This window comes from Megalopta genalis, chromosome 14 (assembly GCF_051020955.1).
Source record: "Megalopta genalis isolate 19385.01 chromosome 14, iyMegGena1_principal, whole genome shotgun sequence".
In the NCBI taxonomy this organism is placed as follows: Eukaryota; Metazoa; Arthropoda; class Insecta; order Hymenoptera; family Halictidae; genus Megalopta; species Megalopta genalis.
The window spans coordinates 8,159,625-8,172,564 of NC_135026.1; the positions used below are offsets into that span (position 1 = coordinate 8,159,625).

At 43.6% G+C, this 12,940-nt stretch overlaps 4 protein-coding genes across 5 annotated transcripts in view; 1 reads left to right on the forward strand and 3 right to left on the reverse strand.

The window, feature by feature from the left end:
* Positions 1-2,626, reverse strand: part of sit (stuck in traffic) — a 135,410-nt gene extending 132,784 nt beyond the window's left edge. The window contains exon 1 of the mRNA XM_033479639.2: positions 2,494-2,626. The gene's annotated coding sequence lies outside the window, so the exon portion shown is untranslated. The remainder of the gene's footprint in view (positions 1-2,493) is intronic.
* Positions 1-7,159, forward strand: part of LOC117225855 (very long chain fatty acid elongase AAEL008004) — a 65,743-nt gene extending 58,584 nt beyond the window's left edge. Inside the window, exon 5 of the mRNA XM_033479641.2 lies at positions 2,515-7,159. Within this exon, the coding sequence (XP_033335532.1) occupies positions 2,515-2,691 (177 nt within the window). The 3' untranslated portion in view covers positions 2,692-7,159. The remainder of the gene's footprint in view (positions 1-2,514) is intronic.
* A 474-nt stretch (positions 7,160-7,633) lies between these two features.
* Positions 7,634-8,749, reverse strand: ND-B18 (NADH dehydrogenase (ubiquinone) B18 subunit). The gene is made up of 3 exons (XM_033479644.2): positions 8,550-8,749; positions 7,914-8,082; positions 7,634-7,841 (listed from the first exon to the last, which is right to left on the reverse strand). The coding sequence occupies exons 1-3, from the start codon at positions 8,662-8,664 to the stop codon at positions 7,742-7,744; spliced, it is 384 nt and encodes a 127-aa protein (XP_033335535.2). The 5' UTR covers positions 8,665-8,749; the 3' UTR covers positions 7,634-7,741.
* A 339-nt stretch (positions 8,750-9,088) lies between these two features.
* Positions 9,089-10,705, reverse strand: U2A (small nuclear ribonucleoprotein polypeptide A'-like U2A). 2 transcript variants are annotated; one of them, XR_004491563.2, is made up of 5 exons: positions 10,518-10,705; positions 10,399-10,439; positions 9,715-10,291; positions 9,512-9,602; positions 9,089-9,123 (listed from the first exon to the last, which is right to left on the reverse strand). XR_004491563.2 is itself a non-coding variant. In XM_033479387.2 (4 exons), exons 1-4 carry the CDS (start codon positions 10,597-10,599, stop codon positions 9,562-9,564), a joined length of 741 nt encoding a protein of 246 aa, XP_033335278.1. In that variant the 5' UTR covers positions 10,600-10,705; the 3' UTR covers positions 9,379-9,561. The 2 variants fall into 2 exon arrangements, 1 of the variants encoding a protein (XP_033335278.1); XM_033479387.2 differs by lacking the exon at positions 9,089-9,123 and having other exon boundaries at positions 9,379-9,602.
* Positions 10,706-12,940: the final 2,235 nt, after the last annotated feature.

Consider the following 12,940-nt stretch of genomic DNA (forward strand, 5'->3'; position numbering starts at 1 on the left):
AACTTTCAATTAGAAAGTTTTACAGACTTCCAAAAAAGGTTTCGATTCATAAACTATGGAATTCACTTTGCCTTCTATAATTCTCAATAGATATTATATAATAGTTGCAACAACAACATTCTCATTGCAGAAAAATTGGATTTTGTCCAGAAAAAGTCGCTATCCAGACCACTCACAAAAAAAGGTTCTAATTTATAAAAAGTATGGAAATTATTTTGCCTTTTATAATTGTCAATAGATATTTTTGACATCAGAATAGTCCAGCTGCTGTCAAGACCTCAGTTCAACGACCTCTTGTAACACGATCTTGACCGTCGAGACAAGCAGCTAAGATAATTTTGGCCAGCGAGATCGGATTCCAGACCAGTCCGTAGGGCGGCCGATTCTTTGTCCACTCCGCGATTATGTTTCGCGCTCGACGAAATTTCATGTCTTCGCCGAGCTGCGCAACGGAAATTTCACTTGGCTAGATCGATCTGTGGAGATAGCGTTGCCTCAGAAACCAGCCGACCGGGCTATGCAAAGCGATCCCGATGATCCTTGCGTCATTGCCGCGATCGCGTACAATCTGTACTCCATTAATTCGTCTGTCCCGAGCGCGCGACTCGCAACACCGGTATCCGTGTGCGTATCTTCGTGACACAATTTCGGGTTGCGACACGTTGCACCTCTAATGCAGCCGGATAGCCACGTGACTGCGCGCAGGCGGTTACCAAACGGTGTTTCATTTAATTACGAGCGAGAGAACAACGCTGTCATTGACTCCGGAGCCCCCCCCCCCTCCCTCTAACTCTCTCCGTTAGCTGTTCGCGGGGAAAAAGCCGGACGAAATCGTTCTGATCGAATCGCAGCTCGGTTCGGTTGCAGCGGTGCGACCATTCGCATAATTACAGTAATTTCATACCAAAGGAAGAAGTATTCTTCTAGGAAGTCAGAATTCATCTAGACTAGGAACTGAAGCTTTGTGGGAATTTTCTAGTTGATGCATAACTTGTAGGTAGTAGAATGTCGAACTTCAATTTTTTTATTGAACAATGAAGAAAATAAAAGAGTAGCTAAAGGCTCTGGCCAAATAGGCATGACAAAAGTATCCTTGAGTCAAATTGAACTTCGTACACACCAATCAATAAGTGCTCCGAAGAAAACTTCCTCCCCCAAGTGGCAGTTTTTTACCTCTACTAATGGGGGGTAGTTGCAGGGTTGATCATGATCTGCGGTTCTAGCTCTATTTCTCCTATCCTATTGAGCAGAAAATTATGAAAAAAATCATGAGGCTTCTATTCGCTTAGATACATATTTGAGAATTTTTTTCAGATTTCTCGACTGCAAAACCGATTTTCAAAAAATCAGGAAATATTTAAATTGTCGATTTTCTATTGACATTGCGAAGTGACAACTCTTATCTTTTCACAGTGTTTACCTTTTGTTATAGTTAGTACCATGTAATTTTGTCAGATTTTTCGAAATGGCAGCACGTATCTGAAAAAATGGGAAATGATTTTTTTCTACTTTTTATTGCGCAAAAAGATTTTTTAAAAATCGGTTTCGCAATCGAAAAATCTGTGAAAATTCTCAAATATGTATCCAAGGGGATGGAAACCTCATGATTTTTTTTATAATTTTCTGTTAAATAGGGTAGGAGAAATAGAGCTGCAACCTTAAATCGCGTTTGATACTGTACCCACAAATTTACCATATTTATTTCGCTAGACCTTTTTCATATTGTCTCCAATAAATACAAAGTTAATTATGCCCAAAAAAAGACCGAAGGCACAGCAATTGATCACGCCACAGTAATCGGCTCCATTACCCTACTCCTCTCGTCATAAACGCCTAAAATCCGGCAATCACTAAGACTAGTCTAAAGTACTGAGAATTACCGAACGATTACCTCCAAGAATTTGCATCAGAATTTTATAATTTTAAAGCAACGAAGCAAGAGAATGAAGTCATAAAGACGTTCCTACCACACGCATATAACCCGTGTTAGAAGTTCGAATAACCAAGCCAGGTGCATTATTAATTCACCATAAGTTGTCACTTGAGTCACTTTTAGCCACACGCAGTACATCATCCCTATTACCGGAAAAGTCATTCGAAACACTGCTCGGATGAGATAGCCCTCCGAATTAATCTAGATCAGTACTCGAAATGCTTCGGAACGCAGCATTGGGCTCCGCCTCCCGATTACTGCCGCAGCGTCTCGCTTTCCGCGTTGCTACCATCGACTAACCGCCGCAGCGCGTGGCCCCCACTCCCGCTGCTTCCATCGACCTACCGCCACAGCGCCTCGCTCCCCGCATTGCCACCAACGGCTCATCGCCACAGCGCTCGCAACGCGGTAGTCAGGAGGCGGAGCCCAATGTTGCGTTCCGAAGCATTCGGAGCACTGATCGCTGCTCCCAGCGGCAAACTCAGACACGAATTCACGCGGCAAAGAGTGATCAAAGCTGTACAAAACGAAACAGCAATGAAAAAGGAAGCTAGACTCACTGATCTGATTTCTGTCCGCAGGTGCAGTTCTTCCTGGTGTTCGTGCACAGCGCCCAGGCCTTGATCTTCGACTGCGGCTACCCTAAGCTTGTGGCGACGTTGCTTCTCATCCATTCGACAGTCTTCTTCGCCCTGTTCTCCGACTTCTACCGGCGGGCGTACATGAAGTCCAGAGCGAAGACGTTGAAGGACGAATAAGTGAGGAGAGCCTGGCGCGCACCTTCCCGGAAGCTTCTCTCCTCCGCGCGGACCGTCGCGTCGATCACGAGCCAGCCGCCGATACGCCACCGAAAGGACCCACTGGGTCCCCCATACGACGTTCTCCCGTAGGACCGCGGCACCAATTCGAACCTCAGCCGATACCCACGCGGCACTAGTCACCGTGCGATGCGAGCGTCTCGGAAGCTGATCCGCCGGATGATCGCGATCGATCCCGTAGGGGATGCGGCTAGCTGGGTCTCATCGTCGCCCGCAGAGCATCTCAGCTAGGGGTCCCTACTCCGCGTGGACGAGAACACGCGTGTAGACTGACGAATCCTCAGCGACACAAGACCCCCTCGTTACAAGACAGTGAACGACATTGGGCGGTCTGCCAGATACAGAAAATTCTCTCATATTGTCCCTTGTAGAGGTCTGCTCGCATTGTCCATGTGCTATGCCTACGCCTATGTGCGTGATATCTATGCCTATGCTACAGATCGTCGCAGTCAGTCAAGCTTGTGATGCAGCACCCGGCTCGTTCGACTAGAATCCCCGAAATTACAACTTATAATATATAACCTTGACGTAACTTTTTCAATTTTAACATTTTTTAAATCTGAATGGTTTTTTAACGTGTTGCTGATGATTTTCTGATTAAAATGAGACAAAATATGGCATAGTTTGGACGGATATTTCTGATTCGATAAAGTAAAATCAATCACTACGCAATTGAATAAATATGGTCAAGCATGTCATGTTTGATCTCATTTTTATTGGAGGAGTCTCACCAATATGTTGAACAAATTTTCATGTATAAAAATTCAGAAATGAAAAAGTCGAAACATCATTTTTATTCTAGCAGTATTGTTTAACTATGTTAATGTACACCGAGATGCTGACCGCTGGCTTTTAAGTTTGCTGACTGCACCGATTTTCGTTCTCCCTCTCTCTTTCTCTCTCCCACCCTCCCTTTCACGAGATGTTGGCAACTATAAAGACGAGCCGCGAAGTTCGAAGAATCGTGTCCGGTCTTCCCAAGTTGTCCATTCTTCGATTCCAAGCTAAGGGACTACAGTAAAGTCTCCCCAATTGTCCTTCAGCATGTAAACAAAGAAAAAGTAAATACGATTATTCGAACCTTGCGGCTCGTTTTTACAGTTGCCGATCGTCAACAACTATGAAAATAAGCCGCGAGGCTCGAATAATCGTATCCCCTCTTCCAAAATTGTCCACTTCTGTTCACAAGCTGAAGGACAATTGGGGAGAATTTACTGTATTTGAGAGAATTCACTGTATCTCTTCGCATAACCTCAAGTTCATGTCAACAATCTGAATATCGAAGTAAACCAGTCGAACCGACTTAACCATAACCTTGACATAACCGTAGGTAACCAGAGTCATCTATCCGCGAGATTGACACTGCCAGCAACGAAAGGGGATTGTGCTCGGAAGCAACTTGCATCGCAGCTCTATAGTCCGCCCGACGAGGCGAGTCAGTAAACGTAAACAGAACGTCCGCATGATGTACACGTGGCCGATGCTAGCGGCTGAAACCATTGGCTGTCAAGTGCCGAGCTCCGGGCCAACTTTTGTCGGCCCTTGCTCGCAGAACCTGGCAGGTAGCTCAACAGTCGCCGGTCGGATCGGGTTACGCCTGGAGACAGACTTCTCGGTGTGCAACACTGCAAACACGGTTTCGGTTCATTGTGGATGTTACGTTTCGAAGAGCACGTGTACAGTGTAACTTGAAAGTCCTAATCGCGTAGCAGGGTATCCGACTTCTTTGCTGGTAGCAAACCGAACGTCTCCGATGCCTGGGACAGGAGGACCGGGCACGGACAACGGCCTCGTGTATATTATGTCTCGACTGGCGACTATTAACGCATACAGGGTGTCCCATTTGAAGTAACTAATTCAATTATCTCCTAAAGTATAGTTCGTTTCATAGAATATTCCAAAATAACCTTACCCTGTTTCGAGGAGGACCTCCTATAACGGTCGCAAATATTTGCTGTATGAACGTGCTCCCAAGATTTCAAGGTGACAAATATTTTTTCAACGGAACTATATATTTCGATTGATTGGCTCTAATCCACTAATTCATCATCAAATATTCTACAGCGAATCGGCTCTGAAGTGCGCCATCTGCTTGCGTAACAAAAAAAAATATAGAGTCCCGTTAAAAGAAGCCGTAGTTACCTCGAAAAATTTCATTGAAACAGCTCATTTGAAACGTTATTTAATACGAACTATAGTTTTGGACGTAATCGAACGCGATTACTTGAAACGGGACACTCTGTACAAGATCACGTGAACTTCTTTACATTTTTCCGATTCGCCTCGCTGACCGGTCTATACGTACAAACTTCATCAATCGGAGACATCCTAGTTACAGGAGCTTATTATTCCGCGGTTGGCGGTGCCTCACCGCCGACAATCACCAGTCCTCACGCGTGGATGTGAATGGGTGAACCTTGGCGCACCCGAAGCTAAAGAGGATCTCGGATTCGTCGATGCAAGCGACACGCGTGTTTCGGTGCGCGCTGGAGATCGCGACCTCTATCTCAGATCTCGCGGACAGCTCAGGGCTTCCGAAACACTGGTTCCCCAAACTCTCAGTTGATCGAACGGTTGGGATCCTGTTCGATTTGCTCGGGGGTAAAGCGAGGAATGGCGCGTTCGAAACCCACAGCGTCCACGTGGATCTCCGTGCATCAATCGGTCCTTGACGTTGTTGACTTAGCGGTTTTTTCGTAATTCTGTTTTTATTTCCGAACTCGTCCGGGTGTTACGCGCCGGTCTGATCTGTAATTAAGGTTACTGTAAATACACGAGAGAGTAGAATTAGCGCGCCGGGGAACGACCGTTCCGCGGGCTTATTTAAAACTTTTCGCGGCTTTGGGATTTGCTTTGGACGATTTTTCGGCTGGTGGAAAGTCCCCGCGACGGTGCAATCTGATTAATAGATCGTCGGCTTAGATAACATCGCGGCGTCAACGAAACCGTACGGCGACGATAATTTCCAACCACTCGATGGCGAAGTCCTTGACACCGTCAGAAAGCGTGCGAAGTTGATCCCGTGACCGTTCAAGCTCAATTTGTAATACTATTTATACGTCGCTTGATTAGCATGTAAGTTCAACCGTCTAAAGGGGCCACGGGCACAGATTGCTCTCTGGGCCCTGCCCTGGGCCCGACGAGACCGAGGCCGATCGAACACTATTGGGAGCAGGAAAGCTGAGAGTCCTATAGTCCGTGCAACGATATAAGTCGGTCCATGTTAACAAAACGGCTGTAATTCGCCTAATCCGATTACGCTGAATTGATGTACCATGGTATAGTTCTCTTTATTCACTGTGCAAACAAAAATTTGCTGTGTTAAATATTCAACTCAAGGTCAGCCTTTTAGATTGAACAATTTGATGCTCTCCGAACATGCGATCGTCTACGGACTACGGACAAACAAATCTTTAGATTAAAAGCCGAACAACCGATAGCTAAACTATTAGCTACAACAAGTAGCTAAGTACCAAGCGCGACAGCCTCCCCAACAAGACGGAAACGTTTTACGGCCACTGGCCACAGAGGTCAGACGATCACAGTTCCCAGCTCCCAACGGTAGTCCACGCCCCCTTCTCGACGCCATTGCCCTGAGGGGCAGACCAGGGCGCCCCAGGAACTGTTGCACCGAGGCCTGGCATAGAGTAAGTCCCAGGGCGATAATTTGTAAGCGGATACTGCGTTCATACACCGGGCTCGTCTCTGGACCGGAACAGGTGTCTAGCGTTGGGTATCAATTTCCGGCGCGATTGCGATCTCTTGCGCAGCGAGGACACGCACTTTCACAGGGTCGAACACTCGCGCCGCACTGTCGAGTCACTCTCGCCGAGCGGGCTGGACGGGAGCTGAGTCCAGAGGAGCGTAAAGATCCTTGTGAAATCCGGCGAAGGATCGCGGCGATCGTTGTCGACAATCGCAGTGGCGCAATGCGGCAAAGTTTCGGCAAGGTGTCTAGGTAGACGAACCCTCGCGACCCGTTTCGCGACGAGTGAAACGAGGGAGCGATGTGCTGCCAGCGACGTGTTCCCCCTCGGAAATCCCCGAAGCCATGCACGCGCCGGGGGTCGAACGTCACTCACGCGGTGTTCAGATAAAAACGGCGAGAAAACGATGTAACAGGAGGTAATCCGTCCATGGGTTACAGGTCACGCTCCCTCTCGAATCGTCGACGGGGTACGGACGGTCTCTACCCTATCGATCCACTTGATTCCGCCCCCAATGCGGGGGTGGGGGTCGCGAGAGAGGAAGCCTCCTAGCGATAGTCTCTCATCGCACGGATTCGTCGTCGTGCCTCATCCTAAGATTGTAATTTATTCGCGTACCAGCCGGGCGCAACTGTTTTTGTACATATGTAATTCTCTGTCCATTTTGTAACGAGAAATAAATAATGTTAGGTACTCTACGAGCCACCTGTGTTGCGCATCCTTTCTCTTGTTAGGAAATCTTCAGAGATATCTGTGAAAGGATTGGAGGATTTTTATGGCATGACGGTTCTCGAGGTGTAAGAACGCGTCGGTGTCCGTGTGGGCATCAGAGGAAGGGCTTGTTCGACAGAAATCTGATAGAAAATTTAAGATAACGATGTTTCTTGCGTAGCTTTCCAGAGAAACAGATTTTTAAAAGAACGATCTTGCTACCGGCCAACTTGCCTGGTTATGACTAACCAACCCGGTTAGCCAAACTAGCGCGGAGATGTTGTATGAAGTTTGGTATGTCCATTTGGCTTCAACGCTTGCTCACAGCTGAGCGAAACATATGCAAAAATAGATGGATCAGTATTCGACAGCAAAGTTTGGTATCAAATTCGTATCAAATTGCGCTTACTGGACATGTCTTCTTCTTCGATCAGAATTTAACAAGTGTTATTAATGCTCACAAGTGCCATACTGCAGTTCATTTATTCATACTTTATTTACATACAGTCACAATAATCCATCTAGAGGTATAAGTCCTAAACATATTCAACAACAGGTAGCCAGCTTTCAGATTAAGCTGCGACTGTTGCTTCTTTTAGTGCTCGATCCATCTTCTTTTGCCTCAGACGGAATCTACGTTCCCTTTCCATCTCCTTCATTCTAATAATTATACTGAAACGAACGGGAATGAAAATTAATAAAAAAAAACACAATAATTCAATTGAAAATACAGAGTATACTTACTCATCTCTGACGCATGTCTGATATTCATCCGTCTCCTTGCGGCATTTTGGATAAAATGGATAATTCTTTCTGAGGCATGTGGTTCGGGCTATGAATTTATGAGCACAGTAGTTTCGATAGCGTTTGGGAACACGTGCAGCTCTCATTTCTTCTATGGTTGCAGTTGGTTCTGCAGTATGCAATCATAATACCCATTTAAGAGAGAGAGAGAGATATGTAGACAAAAAAGTTAAACAGTAAAATATCATCGCTAGAGCTTTTTCGAAACAAAGATGATAGATAAAAGAACATAAGGCAAACTTATCTAAGTGCTACTTCCTTCCCAGTTTCAACGAACTTGAATTATGCTATCAAGATTGCCCGATGTAATAAACAAATCTAGTAATAATAAATAAAAGCATTTACTTAAAACAAAAATACATACATATTTCAGCAGTAGAGAATTATGTCATTAGCAGAAGATAATATGAAAGTAAAGGTAATGACGTCACCAAATTTTTAAGTGAACGGTAAAACGAATAAACGGTACATCGAATATTATCATTTCAAATATAATGCACGTAAACGTTTAGACAAATTGAAATTTAAATACAAATTCATAATAGTTCTAGGTTAGGATGAAGTTGGAACACTTACCTCTTATTTTACGACCGTTTTCAAATCCATATAATGGGTCAACCGATGGGGTGAAATCGGCTTCTGGGAAATCATTCCAGTTTCTCAGTAAAGGCCGTATAAACGAACTGCCCATTTCTGTTAAACAATATTGAATGGTTACGTAGAGAAACAATGTTATTCCATCCGAAAGAGCTAGAGTCCACCAGAGTCGCGCTGGACGCTGCTGACATCTAGTGGCATAATCTTATGTAACTTAACTTCGAATGTAAATATAATTACGTGACTGAGAAACAATTTTTACTAGTTCCTACTTAAAAATTAGCAGAAATTTGAATAATTCTATATGTGCTAGTTCAATTTAGATTCAAGTTACATTCGAATTGAAACATTCAAAATTAAATTAGCTAACCGGAGATACTCGTTCAACTACGAATGTATCATTCCGATAAATCAACTTATATTGAAAAATCAATTACTAGATAACAATGATTTCATTTATGACATTCTAATACATAAATTCTAAGGTCACGAAACAGGAGAAATATTATACAAGCATGTAAGATTATGTGAAAACGATTTATTTTTATGGACACTGAAATAAACATACGCATATGTTAAAACTTGTAAACATTTCGAGTAGTGATTCGGCAGATTGCGGATGTTTATGCAAGCGCGTTATTTTTTTAGGTATAAAAATAAAAATTACACAATAACGCAGTTCCTTTATCAGAGAGTTTTGTTTCGCTAGAGAAACTTGTATCGTTCATGTATGTTACAAATGCATAAATATCCACAGTCTAGAGATTGGTAATGTAATCATACATATATGAAAATCGCTTCACGGCAGTTCGATATTTTAAACATTTTATTTTAAATAATTCGAATCATCATCCAATAAGAATGGAGTTGTGTAGTGCATGGTTTCTTATTAGCTTAACATACTGCTTACACGTTCGCCAGAATTGTCGATCAATACTTACAGAAATAACATGTACCCATTTAATGTATCTGAGAATAACGTATCGGAAATTTAATCGTCTTCTTCCTCCATTGCCTCAGGTACTGTGTTCCCTGGAAGATTATTTACAATGACAGAATTTTACTCGAGAAATTTATGTGTGAATCAGAGATTAACACAATTTAAATAAAAGAAATCACGCTGCCCTGTGAAACTGGCACAAACCATTCTGTAATCTCTCTTCGCTGGGCATGTGTCCTGCTTGAAGCAGTTTGCTGAGGCGTTGCACTTCTTCCAGGGAAGAAGCATTCGTTATAGCTTCCCTAATTTTATTACGTTCCTCTGGAGTGGTCAAAGGTTTGTCTGTAAATGTGCCAGAAGCCTGGGTCTTCGCTTTCTTCGCAATCTCGCGAACCATTTCCTTTCCTCGCTTGCTACGGAAATAGTCTACAGCAGCCTCGCGTTCCTTCATCTTAATTTTCCTGAAATCTAGGAGCTTCAACTGTGGAAACCTGTACACTACGTACTGCCTGTACTGAGGTTTTGCTGAGACTGGATTTTGCAACAGGCAAAGATTGGTCAAATTTTTGAACGGCGTCAAGGGCTCCAAATCGCCAAGTTCCTGAATCATGTTTCCAGTCAACATGAGCGTTTCCAGATTTGGTATACAGTGCTCCAGCCCTTCGCCGATCCTGACAATACGATTGTTATTAAAGAAAAGTGTTTTGATTCTTTTCAACAGCGGGAATCCATCTAATTTCCTAATGTCATTGTCCGAGAAATCTATTGTGTCGAATTGATCCTGGAAAGCATTGTTGATGGCAAAAAGAGAACATTAATGAAAATCGCTCGTAACCAGAGAGATGTAATTAGATGCTTGAACAAGAATGCATCCGATCGAATACATACCAGAGTCGCACCCAAGTTTTCGATTGTAGGTATTTTATATCCTGCAACGAACACAAATACTTCAAATGAGAAATCAATGTGTTAAGGTTAGGTTCCGTCGTTATCTATTTAACACGTACCTCTCAGATCCAATTCACGATCTTTCACAGGATTTATGTATTGCATAGATTGCTGTATCAGATCCGGCGTTAACTTAACCATTTTTGAACAATTTCTTGCCGAATACCGATACTTTTGTTTACCAAATAAGTTAACCTTATGCACAGTATGGAATACAACAAACGAGCTGTGAAGTTGCCAGAGAGTCGATATCACTGTGACGTCTCCCTTATCGAGTCGCCATCTTATGACTCTAGCTGGGGTACCCACTGCCATGGTACCGCGCGTATTTGAATTCGGAATCAAACAGGAACTCGTACGATTGTAATTTTCTTGGTACGTAGCTAGAGAATATCGCGACTAGATTAGAGGGTCACTCGAGCAGGGGAAATAATAGAAAAGAGTGCCGGCTGGAAGCAGTAAGGGGAGCGGAAACACTTCAAATGGAGCCAGAACCTCTTAATCGAAGAACATCGAAGAAAGAGAGCTTGAAGGACAGTTTTATGCCTTTCCTCAAAGGCCCTCAGGGTCGTAAATTAGCCGGCCCTTACGAAGCCAAGCAAACTTGACTTTAACCAAACAAAAAGGTCTTTATCGGAAGAAGAGCAACAATCAAGTACCTATACTACCGTGCATAAGTATTTTGGAAAAAGTGGATTCATGCTGAAATTGAAGAAGATAAAATTTTGTTAAATGAGAAGAAAGAATGTTATTCTACGTCCCGAGATTCACGAAGATGGTCAATACATTGCGCCGAGTCAGTGGACCAGGCGGTGACGCAACGTCCGATAATAAATGTGAATGAGTAAAAGTGGTACGATTCAATCGTTTTGCAACAGTTCCTCAAAACCGAGAAACCTCAACGAACGTGCAATAAAGATAACGTTCTCCTCTCAGCAGCGACTGTTAACTTTTTCCACAGGCTACAGAAGTAAATATAAACCCTCCGGTTATATGGGTTATAACAAGCTTACTGGCGTTCCGATAATCGGTGAAACCAGGGGGGTTTCCTTGTTTTCTTCAAATAATGGCGGCGCTGAAAATGCCGTTACTCAACACCGTCGTACAGTGGGCAATTTGCTCGATATAGCTAGTCAAAATTATTTTACTCACTCATCAATTCTAGCACGTACCTACTAACTTATTTATAGTATTTATAATACTTATAGTATGCTCCAGACATCACAGTACAAAAATTAATGTAAAAGCCCTATTGGCACATCCTACAAATAACCTTCACTGTTTCCAATGATACAAGAAAGAGCATCGGAACGAACAAAATTTCTCATCTTTCGCAACATTTGAAAAATCGTATTTTCATCCATTTGGATCAAAAAATCCTCAGCGGCGTCGTTTCAATCTAATTCGACTTCCGGCCGAAAGGGCTCCTCGGTAAGGTCGCCCTAATCGTTGTAGATACGTTTCTACGTCGTAGAAAGCGGCAAGACAATATTTCCTGGCTGTTTGAAGGCAAAAAACGCCACGTTCGCTCGGAGGGCCATTCCGTTGATCGATAAATGTAAACGTTTTACGCCGGTTGCGTAACTGTGTTGTAAACTGATCGGGACACCCGGCAGGGATCCGGTTCCTTCTCTATTTCAACGACAATCGCCTAAACTTGGAATCGACGACCACGCCGCACGGTCCACGGAGTTCCTTTGTCTCATCAAGGAAACTGCATGGTGGCTATCTAAATTAGTCATCCCATTAGGGGAGGGCCCTACCTTGAAACTTATTTTCGTATTGCTCAGATGTATCACTTAGACGAGAATTCTTCTTTTGTTCTTGAATTCCTGGCCTATCTTTCACGGCTGAAATTAATTTGTTGTTCGGGTCTTTATCATTTTATTTATTTATATTATTATTTTCATTTTATTATTTATTATTTCGTTGGTGGCTTGAATGACGACTTTTGGCGACTACAGTGGAAGAAAGAAGAGAAATCGTTGCGTCCTGGACTTGATAAAGGACTCATCGGTAGGTCCATCTAGCAGACCTTGCGTAAGGACCCGAGAAATGTGTTGGATCATTAGCCATCTACTGGCGAGCGTTGGAGGTAGCCCTCGCAGACTCTAGAACCTCTACGACAGAGGTAGTTATCCTTAAACATTTTTGTTTTATTTTGTTCATTTTTCACATTTCGTTCAGCGTCGTTTACGTCGATCTTGTCCGTTCCATCTGTGGCGACGTAATTTCGAACAATTGCCTCGTTTGATCCGTCATTATGTCACAGTACGAAAAGAAACGTCGTATTTTCTCCCGAAGAAACTAGAACCCCGGCAACTTGGTCCGGGCCACATCGTCGGGGCCCGATAAAAAACGTAAACACGCACGGTCGACGATTAAACACACATTACCATAGCAATGAAAGGAAACCAGTTTCTTCCCCGATGCGTGCCGATGATCATGGTCTTTCTTGCCGGCCGGGCTGTCGGTGACCCGC

Coding starts and splice junctions, on each gene's coding strand:
- ND-B18 (XM_033479644.2), bottom strand. CDS start 8,664: ATGGGCAGTTCGTTTATACGGCCTTTACTGAGAAACTGGAATGATTTC. Junction 8,083..8,549: donor AAACGGTCGTAAAATAAGAG/GTAAGTGTTCCA, acceptor TGCATACTGCAG/AACCAACTGCAACCATAGAA. Junction 7,842..7,913: donor CAGACATGCGTCAGAGATGA/GTAAGTATACTC, acceptor CGTTCGTTTCAG/TATAATTATTAGAATGAAGG.
- U2A (XM_033479387.2), bottom strand. CDS start 10,599: ATGGTTAAGTTAACGCCGGATCTGATACAGCAATCTATGCAATACATA. Junction 10,440..10,517: donor TCGTGAATTGGATCTGAGAG/GTACGTGTTAAA, acceptor TGTTCGTTGCAG/GATATAAAATACCTACAATC. Junction 9,603..9,714: donor CGAAGAGAGATTACAGAATG/GTTTGTGCCAGT, acceptor ATAATCTTCCAG/GGAACACAGTACCTGAGGCA.